The sequence below is a fragment of the Scylla paramamosain genome, chromosome 37 (assembly GCF_035594125.1).
Source record: "Scylla paramamosain isolate STU-SP2022 chromosome 37, ASM3559412v1, whole genome shotgun sequence".
In the NCBI taxonomy this organism is placed as follows: Eukaryota; Metazoa; Arthropoda; class Malacostraca; order Decapoda; family Portunidae; genus Scylla; species Scylla paramamosain.
Genome location: NC_087187.1, coordinates 2,197,819 through 2,211,079, shown reverse-complemented (window position 1 = coordinate 2,211,079; position 13,261 = coordinate 2,197,819). Strand labels below are relative to the sequence as shown.

The 13,261-nt window shown below is 45.4% G+C and overlaps 1 protein-coding gene across 5 annotated transcripts in view; it reads right to left on the bottom strand.

The window, feature by feature from the left end:
• The window catches only part of LOC135091320 (dynein axonemal heavy chain 7-like), a 48,260-nt gene that overhangs the window by 16,741 nt on the left and 18,258 nt on the right, over positions 1 to 13,261 (bottom strand). For all 5 annotated transcript variants that reach the window (XM_063988845.1, XM_063988849.1, XM_063988846.1 and 2 more), the window contains 21 exons: positions 12,864 to 12,950; positions 12,000 to 12,175; positions 11,446 to 11,671; positions 11,001 to 11,222; positions 10,295 to 10,701; positions 9,691 to 9,895; positions 9,005 to 9,145; positions 8,343 to 8,522; positions 7,563 to 7,728; positions 7,041 to 7,267; positions 6,617 to 6,751; positions 6,101 to 6,252; positions 5,796 to 5,970; positions 5,371 to 5,600; positions 4,748 to 4,944; positions 4,144 to 4,345; positions 3,644 to 3,818; positions 3,166 to 3,332; positions 2,805 to 2,991; positions 2,324 to 2,532; positions 1,774 to 1,930 (listed from right to left, as the gene is read on the bottom strand). In XM_063988845.1, the coding sequence (XP_063844915.1) occupies positions 1,774 to 1,930; positions 2,324 to 2,532; positions 2,805 to 2,991; positions 3,166 to 3,332; positions 3,644 to 3,818; positions 4,144 to 4,345; positions 4,748 to 4,944; positions 5,371 to 5,600; positions 5,796 to 5,970; positions 6,101 to 6,252; positions 6,617 to 6,751; positions 7,041 to 7,267; positions 7,563 to 7,728; positions 8,343 to 8,522; positions 9,005 to 9,145; positions 9,691 to 9,895; positions 10,295 to 10,701; positions 11,001 to 11,222; positions 11,446 to 11,671; positions 12,000 to 12,175; positions 12,864 to 12,950 (4,023 nt within the window). The remainder of the gene's footprint in view (positions 1 to 1,773; positions 1,931 to 2,323; positions 2,533 to 2,804; positions 2,992 to 3,165; positions 3,333 to 3,643; positions 3,819 to 4,143; positions 4,346 to 4,747; positions 4,945 to 5,370; positions 5,601 to 5,795; positions 5,971 to 6,100; positions 6,253 to 6,616; positions 6,752 to 7,040; positions 7,268 to 7,562; positions 7,729 to 8,342; positions 8,523 to 9,004; positions 9,146 to 9,690; positions 9,896 to 10,294; positions 10,702 to 11,000; positions 11,223 to 11,445; positions 11,672 to 11,999; positions 12,176 to 12,863; positions 12,951 to 13,261) is intronic.

Sequence of the window (13,261 nt, the reverse complement as noted above, 5' to 3'; positions counted from 1 at the left end):
AATGGTGAAGAATGTTGAAGAATTTGTCATACCATGATATCCTGAGAAAAAAAAAAAAAACATTGAAAAATCGTCCTCACTTGAGATATTTTTGCCTTTACGCATTAAAGCAAATATATCTTAGTGACGTCTGAGTCCAGCACAGAGTTAGGGCAAAACACCAACACACAAACACACCCACACAACACAAACTCAACCCGTGCCCTCAGGAACACACTGTGGCAGGGCTGAGACACAAGCAACACAACACAGCACACAGGTGAGTCTTGTGTCACAGCAGGGTCACATTGGGCCTTAGTAGCCACAGCCCTGTACAGAAACCCAGCTGATTGAGATCATAGTGGTCTTGTGGACTTGCCTGGTGCCTCACCAAGATTCTGAAGGAGGCACAGTCATGGTGAGGAGCTGAGTAACCTGCTGTTCTCACTTCTAAGCTTTGTGTTCTCTCTCAAGCTTATGTCCTCTGATCAGCTGATAGTCTAGCAAAACCTTGATAGATTCTTAGCAGATCCAGAGTCTTAAGATTGAGGAAAATTTCAACCTGCTGCTCACTTCTAAGTTTTATATTCTCCCTCAAGCTTACATCCTCTGATCAACTGATAGTCTAACAAAATCTCACAATTAGTAGATTTTTAGCAGATCCAGTCTTAAAATTGTGAGAAAATTCTGGTACAGTGGAAGTGGGTGTTGTACATTACTTGACTACTGACCATGACTGCAAAGGAAAGAAATAGTTAGAAAAGGTGATGCTTCTCAATCAGTTGTGATGTGAAAGTGTTGCTGACAGTGGATGCAGGAAGGCCCAGTCTGCCACCTCCTCTGCTGCTGTGGAAGTCTGATGGGTATATAAATGACCTGTGGAATGGGGTAGTTGCTATCTTCTTCTTCTTCCTCTTCTTCCTCCTCTTCCATCTCCTCCTCCTCCTTTTCCTCCCCCTCCTCCTCACCATCTTCTTTCTCTTCTTCATCTTCATTTTCTTCTTTGTGTTCTTGTTTCTCTTCCTTCTGTGAATCTTCTGTGGCCTCCTCTTCTTCTTCTGTTTCCTCCTCCTCCTCCTCCTCCTCCTCCTCCTCCTCTTCTTCCTTCATCACTGGATTCTCACCATGAACCTTGGAGTCACTGTCCTCTGTATTATCCTCTTGTGTTTCCTCTTCTGCATCCTTCTCCTCTCCATCCTCTTCAGCATCCCTCTCCTTGCCATCTTCAGCATCCTTCTCCTCCCCCTTCTCCTGGGATCCTTCCTGCTGAGCCTTGGCTTCCAGTAGCAACCTCTGATGAGGGAGACAACACCTCCAGCACCTCCAGGACACAGCTACCTCTCAACACATTAAAGGTTATCACACTCACAGTTCCTCTCTATAAATCCCCCTCTTACTCTCCTCACTGGACCTTACTAGATTACTTTCATTACTACTTCTTTAATTCTTGACTGTTACTTTCTTTTTACATGTCATGGATAAAAACAGATAAAAAAATGCTTGCACATCCTGCTACTCCTTAGGAAAATGAATAGAGAAATCTAAAGAGGTGGCCAGTTTAGTTTTTGATAAAAAGGTAACTAATAGTTTAAAAATAGATGAAGAAATAAAAGACATACACATTCTATGGCTCCTTAAAAGAATCAACAGAGAAAACTAAACTAAAGGGACAACCAGTTTACTAAATTTACTTTCCGGCTATATCACACCAACTGAATAAACCCAACATGAACTTCACTGAACCAAAAGGGCACCAGTAATAATTCTAAAGATAATCTGGAGCCACAAACCCACCGATCCATCCTCATTGCACAGTTTGTCGAAGATAACATGGATCTTGTCCCTGAAGTTAGAGCGAATGGTGGTGACCAGGATGGTGAAGATGGGCTGCACCTCAGACCCCTCCGTCAGCTGGTCACAGAACTCCCGGTAGATCTCATGCACCCACAGCCTGACCAGGAGGAGGAGGAGGAGAGGAGAGGAGAGGAGTGGAGAGGAGAGGAGTGGAGAGGAGAGGAGAGGAAATAAAGAGAAAAGGATAAGGAGAATGAGGGCAAAAAGAATAGCACAGGAGAGAAGAAAAGAGAAAAAAGAGAAGAAAGAAGAAGAGAAGAGGTGATGAAAACTTAATGACACAAAAGAAGGACTGTTAAGTGTCTGCTTTATATTGAATTTCATGCAGCTTTCATTGTAATTCTATTAATCACTAAGAAATTAATATCAAATGTTCCTCTTCAAATTATGTGGCTGTGAAAAGAGGTAGGGGGAATCTATAAGGAGTTTCTACCATCTAAGAGAGTATGAAGTGTAGTTAATGACTCAACACGAGGCTAACTATCTGTACCTAACAAAGTGCCTCTTGGTGTCCATCGCCTCTTTGCGTAGGAAGCTGACAGAGTGGATCGCCCTAGCGGCTGTGGCAAGGTTGAAGATCTGGTGGCTGGTGGCAGTGGTGGTGGTTGCTGTGGTGGACTGAGTGTGGCGGAGGACAGCCAGCGTTCCCTCCACTATTCCAGCCACCACTGTGAACATGTCAGGCACGAACCCTCCACTCTGGCACAGGTAAGAGATGAGCTGCATTACTCTCCTGTCATCACCTCCATAACTATCATCTAGAATCAAACCCTCTGGAACTAAACTGACGGACCATTTTGGCTCTTTCTTTAGACTGCTCTATTTCTTGTTCCCTTGGCTGGTCTCCACATTGAAAAGAAAAAGAAAGGCAAGTTTTTGGTTCTTTCTTTGGATTTTTCTCACATTTTTTGTTCCCCAGGTCAATCTCCATTAAAAAGAAAACATGCAAATCTTTCCTCATAGGGACACACCCGGAGGAAGATGTTCAACTGAGTGGTGAAGATGCGGTTCAGTGTGGCATGTGGGAGAGGGTGAGCAGCCACCACCACGTGTGAGGCCTGACAGCGCGGCTCCAGTTGACTGCCCAGCTTCAAGGAGACGCCACCTATCCAAGTAAGACCCTCCAGCACCCTTCGCCCTGTGCCTTCCTCCTCCACCCTGTAAATACATAAAATGAGAAAGGAATACTTCATTAGCAAGTTTCATCTAGCTAGTGCACTGTTTCCATCTATATATAAGCAAAAGTGGGCACCTGAAACAAATAATGCACACACATACACACTCACTCACACATACAAGTATTCCCTGACACCACACTGCTCACTCCCTCACCAGGTGGTCTGCTGCAGTGCCTCCCTCACAGCCTCATGCAGTGGCCGGGCATGGTGCTGGTCCTCAGCTGCCAGGTGAAGGTCCTCCACCAGCACCACCAGGCGCCGGCCGCCTCTCGCCCCCCACGTGCCATTCGCCCGCTGCTCAAGTCGTTTCAGCACCAGACTCTGCACCAGCATGAATTTGAGTGTTCACTTTGTTGTCTAGTACTTCAGTTTATTTATTTTCTTACCTTTAATTTTTATTTAGTTATTGTTCATTTCATCTTTTTAATCTTTCAGTGTTTTTTATAGAATTTTAACTTTATTTTTTATTTCTATGCAACGGACCTTTTTATTTTCAATTCTGGATATTCTTTTTGGACAACTCTCTTTTGGAATTGGCATCTTCAGTGAGCCTTTATTTTTCTAATCTTTTGCCATCTTTTTCTTGCCCATGGCGAGAACCCCTCTAATATTAAGAAGAAAGAAAAATTCACCTTCAGAGGCAGGGCAGTGGCAGCAGGAGTCACAGGGAAGGTCATGGTGTCAACAGAGGTGGTGGGGAGACTTCGGAGGTAGTGCTGGGTGGTCACCTTACGCCCACTCTCCCCCTCCCCAACCACCAGCATACCACCCACGGCCCGGCCACACACGTCCAGCAAGTACTCCAGTCTGGGGGTGAGGATGTTATGCAAAATGATAATGATGATGATGATGATAGTTCTTTATCTGGTTTGAGTTCAAGGTAAGCAAAGTGATGAAAATGATGATAATGATGATGATAATGATAAGACTCCTTCATCCGGTTCAATTTCAAAATACAATAAGTTTTCCGAGCTTCAGTCTGCAACACCTGCCTTGCTTCCCTCACCTGACAGACTCCACTATTGCACAGAATGATGATGATGATGATGATGACAATTCTTTACTGGTTGAAGTTCAAGATAAAGTAAATCTTCTGAGTTTCAACCTGCAACACCTGCCTCACTTCCCTCACCTGGCGGACTCCACTGTGGGCACAAGGATAGTGGAGATGCTGGTGGTCTCTGGACATTCAGCGTGTTTGATGACCTCCGTCCAGGGTCGCCAGAATGACCTCTGCTTGGCGTCAAACATGAGGTCAAATACAGTGCCTTCCACAGGATATGGGCAGCCGATCTGACCAATGGAGGCAGGAGCGGGGAAGTCCGAGTTGTAACCTGTGGGGATTGCTATGTTAAGCCTTTCAGTTGCATTTAATTTCTCAGGCCAACAATCTATCAATGAATCAATCTCACTCCACTTATAACAGGACACTGACAGATAAACAAGTGATGGTGAGTACGAGGGCCATATTCTGAAACACTTCTATGCCGCACCTCCAATACATTCAGAAGGCTGTGGTTGAGGTTACACAGGTTTTTAAGAATGTATGGTTAGAGTGACAGATTATCAAGATTTCTACATTATTAACAGAAGAAACTCTTGAGAATCCAGCTAATCACCTCTGTGGCCTTTCAAAATGGTGGTGAGACAGCAAAATGTTTCTGAATATGAACTATGTCCAGCCCACCACCACCACCACCACCATCACCACCACTACCACCACCCCCATCACTCACCCATCACCAGCCTCCTGAAGAATTCACTGAAGGTCTCCTTGGAGGTGGCCGTGAGCCCCCCACCCAGCGACCAGGTGAGGGCTGAGAGGAAGGCAGCTGTAGTCCATGTAGGCCCCAGCTTGGCACTGTCCTTCTGGGAGACTGTGGCGTCCTGCAGAGCATCCTGCACTATGGTGTCCATCAAGGGAAACAAGGAACTGCCAAAGTGAGGACAAGTTGTAGATCATCTTGGAAATGCAACTCTAGGAGGGATATAGCACAGCATTACCCTGGAAACTACAACTCAGGGAGGGATATAGCACAGTATTACTCTGGAAACCACCACTCTGGGAGTGATATAGCACAGCATTAACCCGGAAACCACAAGTCAGGGAGGAACAAAGTGCAGCTTACCTTACAGTCTTAGACAACTAACTCAAGGGAATGATCATCTTCAACTTTGATGTTATATACGACATGAAATACGTAAGTTATAAGGGAGTAGCTTGCACTAATATGATACAAAGACCTTGGAAAAAAACAGACATACAGCAGCACTGCCTCAACCTTCAAGATATTATCAGAAGGACATACACATGCACACACACACTCCAGCACCAATCCACTACATCCACACTCATTACCGCACGAGGGAGATCTCCGAGGCAGGGAGGAGGTGAGTGCACTGATGGAGAACAAATGTAAGGATGGGCGGCAGGATCCAGGTGGCAAGGTCCTGGATGAGAGGCGAGTACTCCTTCCACCAGGCAGCCTCAGAGTGTGAGTGCAACCAGGCGTGCAGCAGGGCCGGCCAGGAGAGGGTGCTGCTGCCCACGTACACCACACCACAGCGTGACACACTGGCGGGGGAGGCCTGATGGAGGAGTGGTGGACTGAGTAGTTGTGACAGTGGAAATCTTGTGTTGTAAATACTTGAGTAGTGGTGATAATGGAAATCTGGCAACACAGATATTTGTGATGAAGGAAACCAGATAAAAATGCTAGTGACAATAGATTCTCCTTATAAAAAAAAATTAATAAAACTCTCACGGTCCAAGAGGAGACACACCTGAGAGAGATCCAGCACCTCAAAAATGACAGCCATGTGTGTGGGGAGTGGCAGCGTCTCCCCCGACGGCAGACACAGCTTGCGGGAGTCATCCAAGGCCGTGTTGAGGTCCTCCACCCATGATGCATCAGCAGGGCCATCCAGCACCAGCCAGCACCTCTCTCTCTTCCCTCGCCTGCCATTACCACATTACTTCACCACAATGACCACCATCATCATCATCATCATTTTGTTACATACCTTATCACATATTCATAAATTTTCAGTCTACAATTCAGTCTACTACCACCACCACCACCACTTACCTGAGAGCCAAAGACAGCAGGCCATCTGACCACTCTCGGGAGGCAGGGTCCAGTGAGCCAATCAGCTGCCCTGATGTAATTGTCTTGGGGTTGATGATCTCCAGAACGATGGGCTTGTTGGGGTCAAAGAGACTCAGAGCCTTGGCCAGGGTCTATGGGGAGTAACACATGGCATCACAGAGGATAAAATGGGACACAATAGAAAAGAGAAAGAGAAGAAGGAATACTGACTCAAAGGAACTGAGGAAAAATGAGGAAAGATCAGAAAAAGAGAACACAGATAACAAAACGGGACAAGATAGGGAAGGGAAAGAGGATGAGGATAAGGATAAGAAAGTAAGACAAAATAGAGAAGAGATAGAGAAGAAAGGAAACAGACTGAAAAAAAAGTGAAGAAAACAGAGAAAGAGAACAAGGATAAAGAACAATATAGAAAAACAAGAGGGGAAAGAATACAGACTCAAAGAAAACGAAGAAAAGCCAAGGAAAAAGGACAAGGAAGCTAACAATACTGACTTTAATAGTGGTGGTCTTGGCAGAGGCAGGCGGTCCCACCACCATGACACCGTGCCGCTCCTTCAACGTCTCGTACAGCTGCACCATCTTGTGTAGGAATTCTGAGTTGAGCTGCAGCCCGTCAGCCTCACATACCTGCCTCCACACATGCCCATGGAGGGAAGCGAGATGAATAGTTTGTCTTGGGTGTTTTATAGGTTAAGACATGACAGTCTAGCAAGAAAATGTCTCCTAAAGTACACAATATACACTTAAAATAGCTCCTAAATGCACACACACCTGTCTCTCCACACACACCCATGGAGGGAAGCGATATGAACAGCTTGTCTTCATAGTTTTGTAGGTTAATTAAAGAGTGCATGCTTAAAATTTAGTACCATAACCAGCCAATAGCTCCTACACACACACACACATACACACACACCTTCTCAATGCAGGCAGTAAGGGCATCAAGGGGAGCTCTAGGGGTGGGGGGCAGCTCCAGGAAGAAGTCACACAGGATCTCCTCAAACGTATGAGTGTCCTGTGCCACCAGCTTGGGATGGTTGACCTGCCGCAGTGCCCTCACCACCACCTCCGTCTCAGACCATCCGGGGAAGGTCATCCGTAGCCTTTCAGCCACCAGCAACACTGTCTTCACTGCACGCATGCCTGGAGGAAATTGAGCACAAGGTAAGTGAAAAAGAGTTGTACGAACTGAAGAGAAGAGTTCATGTCTAGTATAGTGATGGTTTATTTACTTCAAACACCAGTCTAGCACTCACTCCCTCACTAACCAGTCACTGTGATTGTGGGGTACCAACATCTGACTTGGGAAGGAGCAAACACACCCACCACCTCACTCACTCACTCACTCACCGAAGTCATAAGGATCATGTGGTTTCAACACCTAACTTACAAAAGACCAGACAAATCCAGCACCTCACTCACTTACTCCATCACTTACCAAAGTCATAATGGTTGTGTGGTTCCAGCATCTGACAGGCCTGCTCCATCACCCCCACCAGGCGAGTGGCCAGCGGACGGGCATGCAGGAAGCCGCCAGCCAGCAGGGATACCTCCGCAATGGACTGGTAGTCGGCCACCATCATGGAAACTGGTCGCAGCAACAACTGTATACAGGAATAAGAAGGGTCTGCTTATGTTCTCTGATGTGCTAGGAAAAGCAAGCACTTCTTTGCTCTTCCTGCCTCAGTCCCAAAGATAACAAAGCTTTTAACTATCATTTGGAGATAAGAAGGGTCTGTTTGTGTTCTCTGATGTGCTGAAAGGAATGTGAAATGCCTCTTTGCTCTTCCTACCACAGTTCTAGGGAAAGCAAAACCTTTACCTATCATTCATATGCAAAAGAAAAAAGTATTACTAATTATTAATCAGAGTAAAAGATCAAATTAAGAACTCTAAAGCACAAAAAGATGAATGTACCAAATCAGTAGATGCAAGTTTAATTAATACAATTTTTTTTGGTAAAGTACACAGGAAGAAATGGACAGAGGACACACTATTCACAAACACCATCACTAAAAAGAACATCCTGGGCATTCACTTTTTTTGTTTTAATGCAAGAGGGGCCTTGATCAACAAAAAATTATAAAGAAAAGACCCTCTGAAAATGCTAGTTCTTATAGAGTACAATAAAAGACGAACATCCAAAACTTTAAAATCTTCTTGTTGAAACAGTTGAGGTTAAAGGTAGGAGGAAATGCAGAAGCAGATCCACACCCACCTTGAGGTTATCAGGGAGAGGGACGCGGCCGGGGTACTGCGGGTTCATGGTGACAGCCAGGAAGCCCCGGGGGTCCAGGGAGAGTGGCTTGCCCCCCTCCAACACAAAGGTGTCTCGGTCCTCCCGCCGGGCAGTCACCAGGGTCAGGATCTGCTGCGCCACCACACTCAGCACCCCAACCTGTGACACCAGCACCATGACACACCACCACACTCAGCACCACACTCAGGCATCACCACTGACACAGTAGTAGTAGCAGTAGTTTATTGACAAATATACCAGTGCAAAAATACATAATACAGATACAAAATACAAAATTAGAAAATGGCAAAGGAGAATAAATAATGACCTAATTTTTGTCCGACAGAAAGCAATGCAAGTAAACATTGTGGACGGTTAAACACCCAGCAATCTGCACCAATCTTAATTTTAACTGTCATGTACACACCTCCTCACACCACCACACTCAGCATCCCTGCGTGAGCCACCAGCACTGACATACACCACCTCATACACCACCACACTCAGCATCCCTGCATGAGCCACCAGCACTGACACACACCTCCTCACACACCACCACACTCAGCATCCCTGTACAATAAGCTATGGTAATACTTTCCTTTCTGCTGACTGTCAGATCTCACGCAGACGGCAGAACTCACCTCCAGCCTGTTGAACTCGTCAAAGCACGCCCAGCTCCCCGAGGCAGCAACGCCAGAGAAGAACTGACCCATGGAGATGTAGTCCAGGTCATCTGAGCAGTTGAACACTAGACAGTTGATGGCCAGAGAACGAGCCAGATCCTGCAGGGGATAAAAATGAATAAAAATAAATAAATGAAAAACAAACATCATAGTAAACAAAACGCTACACCTGTAACTATCCAAGTCGAATACACTTATAAGATGGCCCTATAAATATTAAGTCTCTTTCTGTATTATCCTTACATAAATATATGGCTTGGGAGATTCAAAACTATATAAACAGTGTCTACCTATCACATGTATAACAGAGGCATGAAAAATTTAAAACTCAACAATTTATAGAATCTTACTTATACTTACAACACATCAAATTACAAGGCTTACGATATTACAAAACTTAGCAATTTAAAGAAACTATCTGTAATCACCACACTTATTTAATCATAAGGCTTGAGGGATTTAAAAACCTCCACAAATATATCTTTACTTTTGAAGATTATTATGTTCTACTTAACACAGTAATTGTATTTCTGCCTTGTACTTGGTTATGGCAGACAACTGAACATATTCTGAGATTATCAAGTTGGAACCAGGAATTCATATAAACATTCTCTGCCTGACCACACCCAACTCCCACCACTAACCTTGACAGTCTCAGTCTTGCCAGTGCCAGCTGGGCCTTCTGGTGCTCCCCCAAGGTGGGCGTGGAAGGCACTGGCCAGGGCATGGTGGGCGCGGCTGGTGAGGGGCGTCACCACCAGCCGACCCCGGGCACCCACGTACTCCCACCCCCAAGGCAGGCCGCAGTGCAGCAGCTGGGCCTCCACCTCTGCCTCCCGCAGGTACAGTCTGGGGTGGTAAGGTGTGTTCTTGCGAGAGAGGCATGTAAAATTAGTGACCATGATTGTATTAACACATGGGAAACTTGAGGCAGAAGAGTAAAACAAAAACACTGATATATAAATGAACATATGTAAAGACTGAAGCTGATGGATAAATGACTAAATTAACAAGTAAATGAAAAGATTACATAAACATGTGAGCAATTTAAACCAGCACTTAGTAAAAATATTAAATAGAAATAAATGGAAGCAAACAGATGGATCAATATGAGAACAAACACAAAAAATAAATACATCACAAACAAAAATCAATCAAATAGGTAAATATATCAACACACAGAAAAAAACACACAAAATAAATCAGGCACAAAATTCAAACCAGAAGCAAACAAGCAGAACTGCTTACCTGAGCTGAGCCATCCAGGTGAAGGACTCCTCACTGGTCACCCCTTGCTCCACCATCTCCTGCAGGACGTCACGCGCATACACCGCCCCAAGGATCAGGGTGGAGAGGGCGTGGCGGCGGGGGGCACTCTGCAGGGTGGCGGTGGGGGCGGCAGCAGAGGCACGGGTGGGGGCAGGGGGCACGGGGGTGGAGGAGAGGGGAGGGGCAGGAGGGGAGGACTCAAGAGCTTGGATGGAGGGGGAGTCTGGCTCAGCTGTCAAGGGGGGTGAAGTTGGGTCTGAGGTGCGGGAGACGCTGGAGGCACTTGGGGTGGAAGAGGGTGCTGGGGAGAGTGGGCCACTGGTAGGGGGTGATAGAATCCCAAGGGATGTCTGCTGCACCAGGGTGACACTTGTTTCCACCTCACCCTGAAAGGCATGCACTTCTATTTCCCTCACTCATAAGTTAGGGTGTGTGTGCACAAATATATATAACTTTTATGCATTGGTGTAAAATATTTCTTTGTAATTCATGTTATTACCAAAATCCACCAAAAAAACAAGGCTTTTAACATTTCAGACAGCTTACTTTTTAGGTTCAGAAAACCACGCATTCACTACATCACAACATTCCTCCACTGCTTGAGTGGAACTGTGGGTCTTCCATGTCTAGGTCATCACAATCTGAATAAGAGTTAGGTGTACCACATGACACCACAACGCCTCACCTGCAACCTAGCCAGACACTCCTGCAAGGCCAGGGTGCCGCCACAGATAGCCTGGTGCACCTCGGCCGTCCAGAAGATGTGCCGCAGCGTGAGGATGACCTGCAGGGGCCACGGTGGCAGCAGGGCATCCAGGTCCCCAGTAGCGCCTCCCCCACGCCGGGCCCAAGCGTCAGCACCCTCAGACACTATGATCTTGAGGGTGTATGTGAGGGCCTCCTGGAACTGTCCAAGGGTCTGCACTCAGCCTGAACCACCAACTTCTTGCCTTTTATCCACTTTACAATTATTTAGCCCTTTGACTGCCATGGCTCCTCCTCAAACTTGAAAACAGTGTAGTGTATATCAAGAATATTATTATAAAAGGTATCTACAGTTGCCAGTTCTTATCACACATAGTCTATCTCTCTCTTCCTCCTTCCCTGCCTACCATTCCCTCCTCCCTCACCTGCAGTAGCCAGTTCTCAATGCTGCTGTAGGCGTGGGCAGTAGCCAGCTTGTTTGCTAAGGGCACCACCTCCCCTTCCAAGCTTCCCACAGCCTCCACGTTGTTGTCGGCATCCAGATGGAGGGAGAACACCCCGTCAAAACACTTGCGTAGGTGCTGCTCCAGTCCTGCTGGCTCCTTCTCACACAGCAGGGCTGTCAGCTCCTCATTGGATAGGAAGTAAAGTCTGTGGATTAAATAAATGTGTGGGAAAAAAAAGGAATTGAGAAGAGAAAAGTATATGACTAAAAGTAGTCACTGGATAAAGTAATTACAAATATAAAAAAGGAAAATCTGATGTGGAGAAAGAGGATCTAATAAAGAGTAAAGGATCTAATAAAGGATTTGATAAAGTGTTGTGTTGAGATATGAATTCATCTGTCAGCCTAAAACAAAGAACACAAAATACTTGATACAAGCAACAAAATATAAAAAAAAAGTATAGGAAAGCTCACTTACATAAAAACAACAAAAGACACAAGACAAACATTATATAACAACCTCAGAGCACAAACCTTGGGAACACTCTCCTCTTATTGTCCAGGTAAGTATGAACAGCCTTCTGCAGGACAGCCAGGTGTTGCAAGCAGCCCGACACCTCCTGCAGCTCCCTCTCGTCCCCAGCAAGGTCCAGGAGCTGCTTGGCCGCCACCGCCTTTGCTGCCACACCACACCATTTGCGGTCCAGCTCCTGCAGCAGACACAAGCAGTAAGGATTGTCTCTCCACTAACAGATGTGTAGAATAAATACCCAAACAGCCAAGTAGGCACCTCAATGTCTGTTGCTGTTTGGTCTTCCTTTATATATTTATTCCTTTGTATGTTCCTTCTTCTCCTCCTACTCTTCCTCAGCATGGGTAAAAGTCCATGTAACAGAAGCACTAAAGAAAGAGACTCTGGTAAGATTAGAGAACAAAAAAGATTGAGAAGTTTTAGTTATCTCTGATCTCCAACAAGAAACAATACATAGAGGCCAGAAATAAAGCAATTGGGTGCTTGGCCGCCATTGCCTTAGTTGCCAGAGCACATCACTTGCAGTCCAGCTCCTGAAGGCAAGACAGAAGTAGTAAGGAAATGTACTGACTGGAGTTTAAGTAAAAAATTATCCTGAGTCCTAACAGTTATTATAGTTTTGATATCTAAGGTCCTGCATTTTATACCTCCATGTCAAGAGTTTAATACCAAGCCACAGTGCTTCTCAAGGTCATTTTCATCCCACCTTCAGATATCTGTTTCCATGATACTCCAAAGGGGGTATGACTGACAGATGAACATAGTAAATCCAATAAAATAGACAGAGAAGAGGCACCCCTTCATGAACAAGTCCCCTTTGCCTCTTTAGTGTTCACTCAATAAGCTTCCACTCAGTAAGGTCTCACCAGGAAAATCTTGTGTTCCTCAGGCAGCTGCAGGGGAAGGTCTGGAGTGGAGAAGAGAGGCGTCAGGTCCACCCAAAGTGTCTGGACCTGCACAGACCAAACAAAATCAAGATCAGAAGCCCTAGATTGCCATTTCCTTGATGTTCACTTGACAACCATCACTTGCAGTTCAAAGTATGTAAGACATAAATCCTGCATGCTATATTTCTTAAAGTTACTGTTTGTTACTGCTTCCTATTAGTATGTAGTTTCATAATAAATAAGACATGGAGATATGATGAAATAAAGCATGTTAGTTAAGAAGATGGAGCTGAAATACACAAAATTAAGGTTTCTCACCAATGCAACCTAGATTAGATGATGCTACAGTCCAAGGAAGGAAATAAAAATACTACATT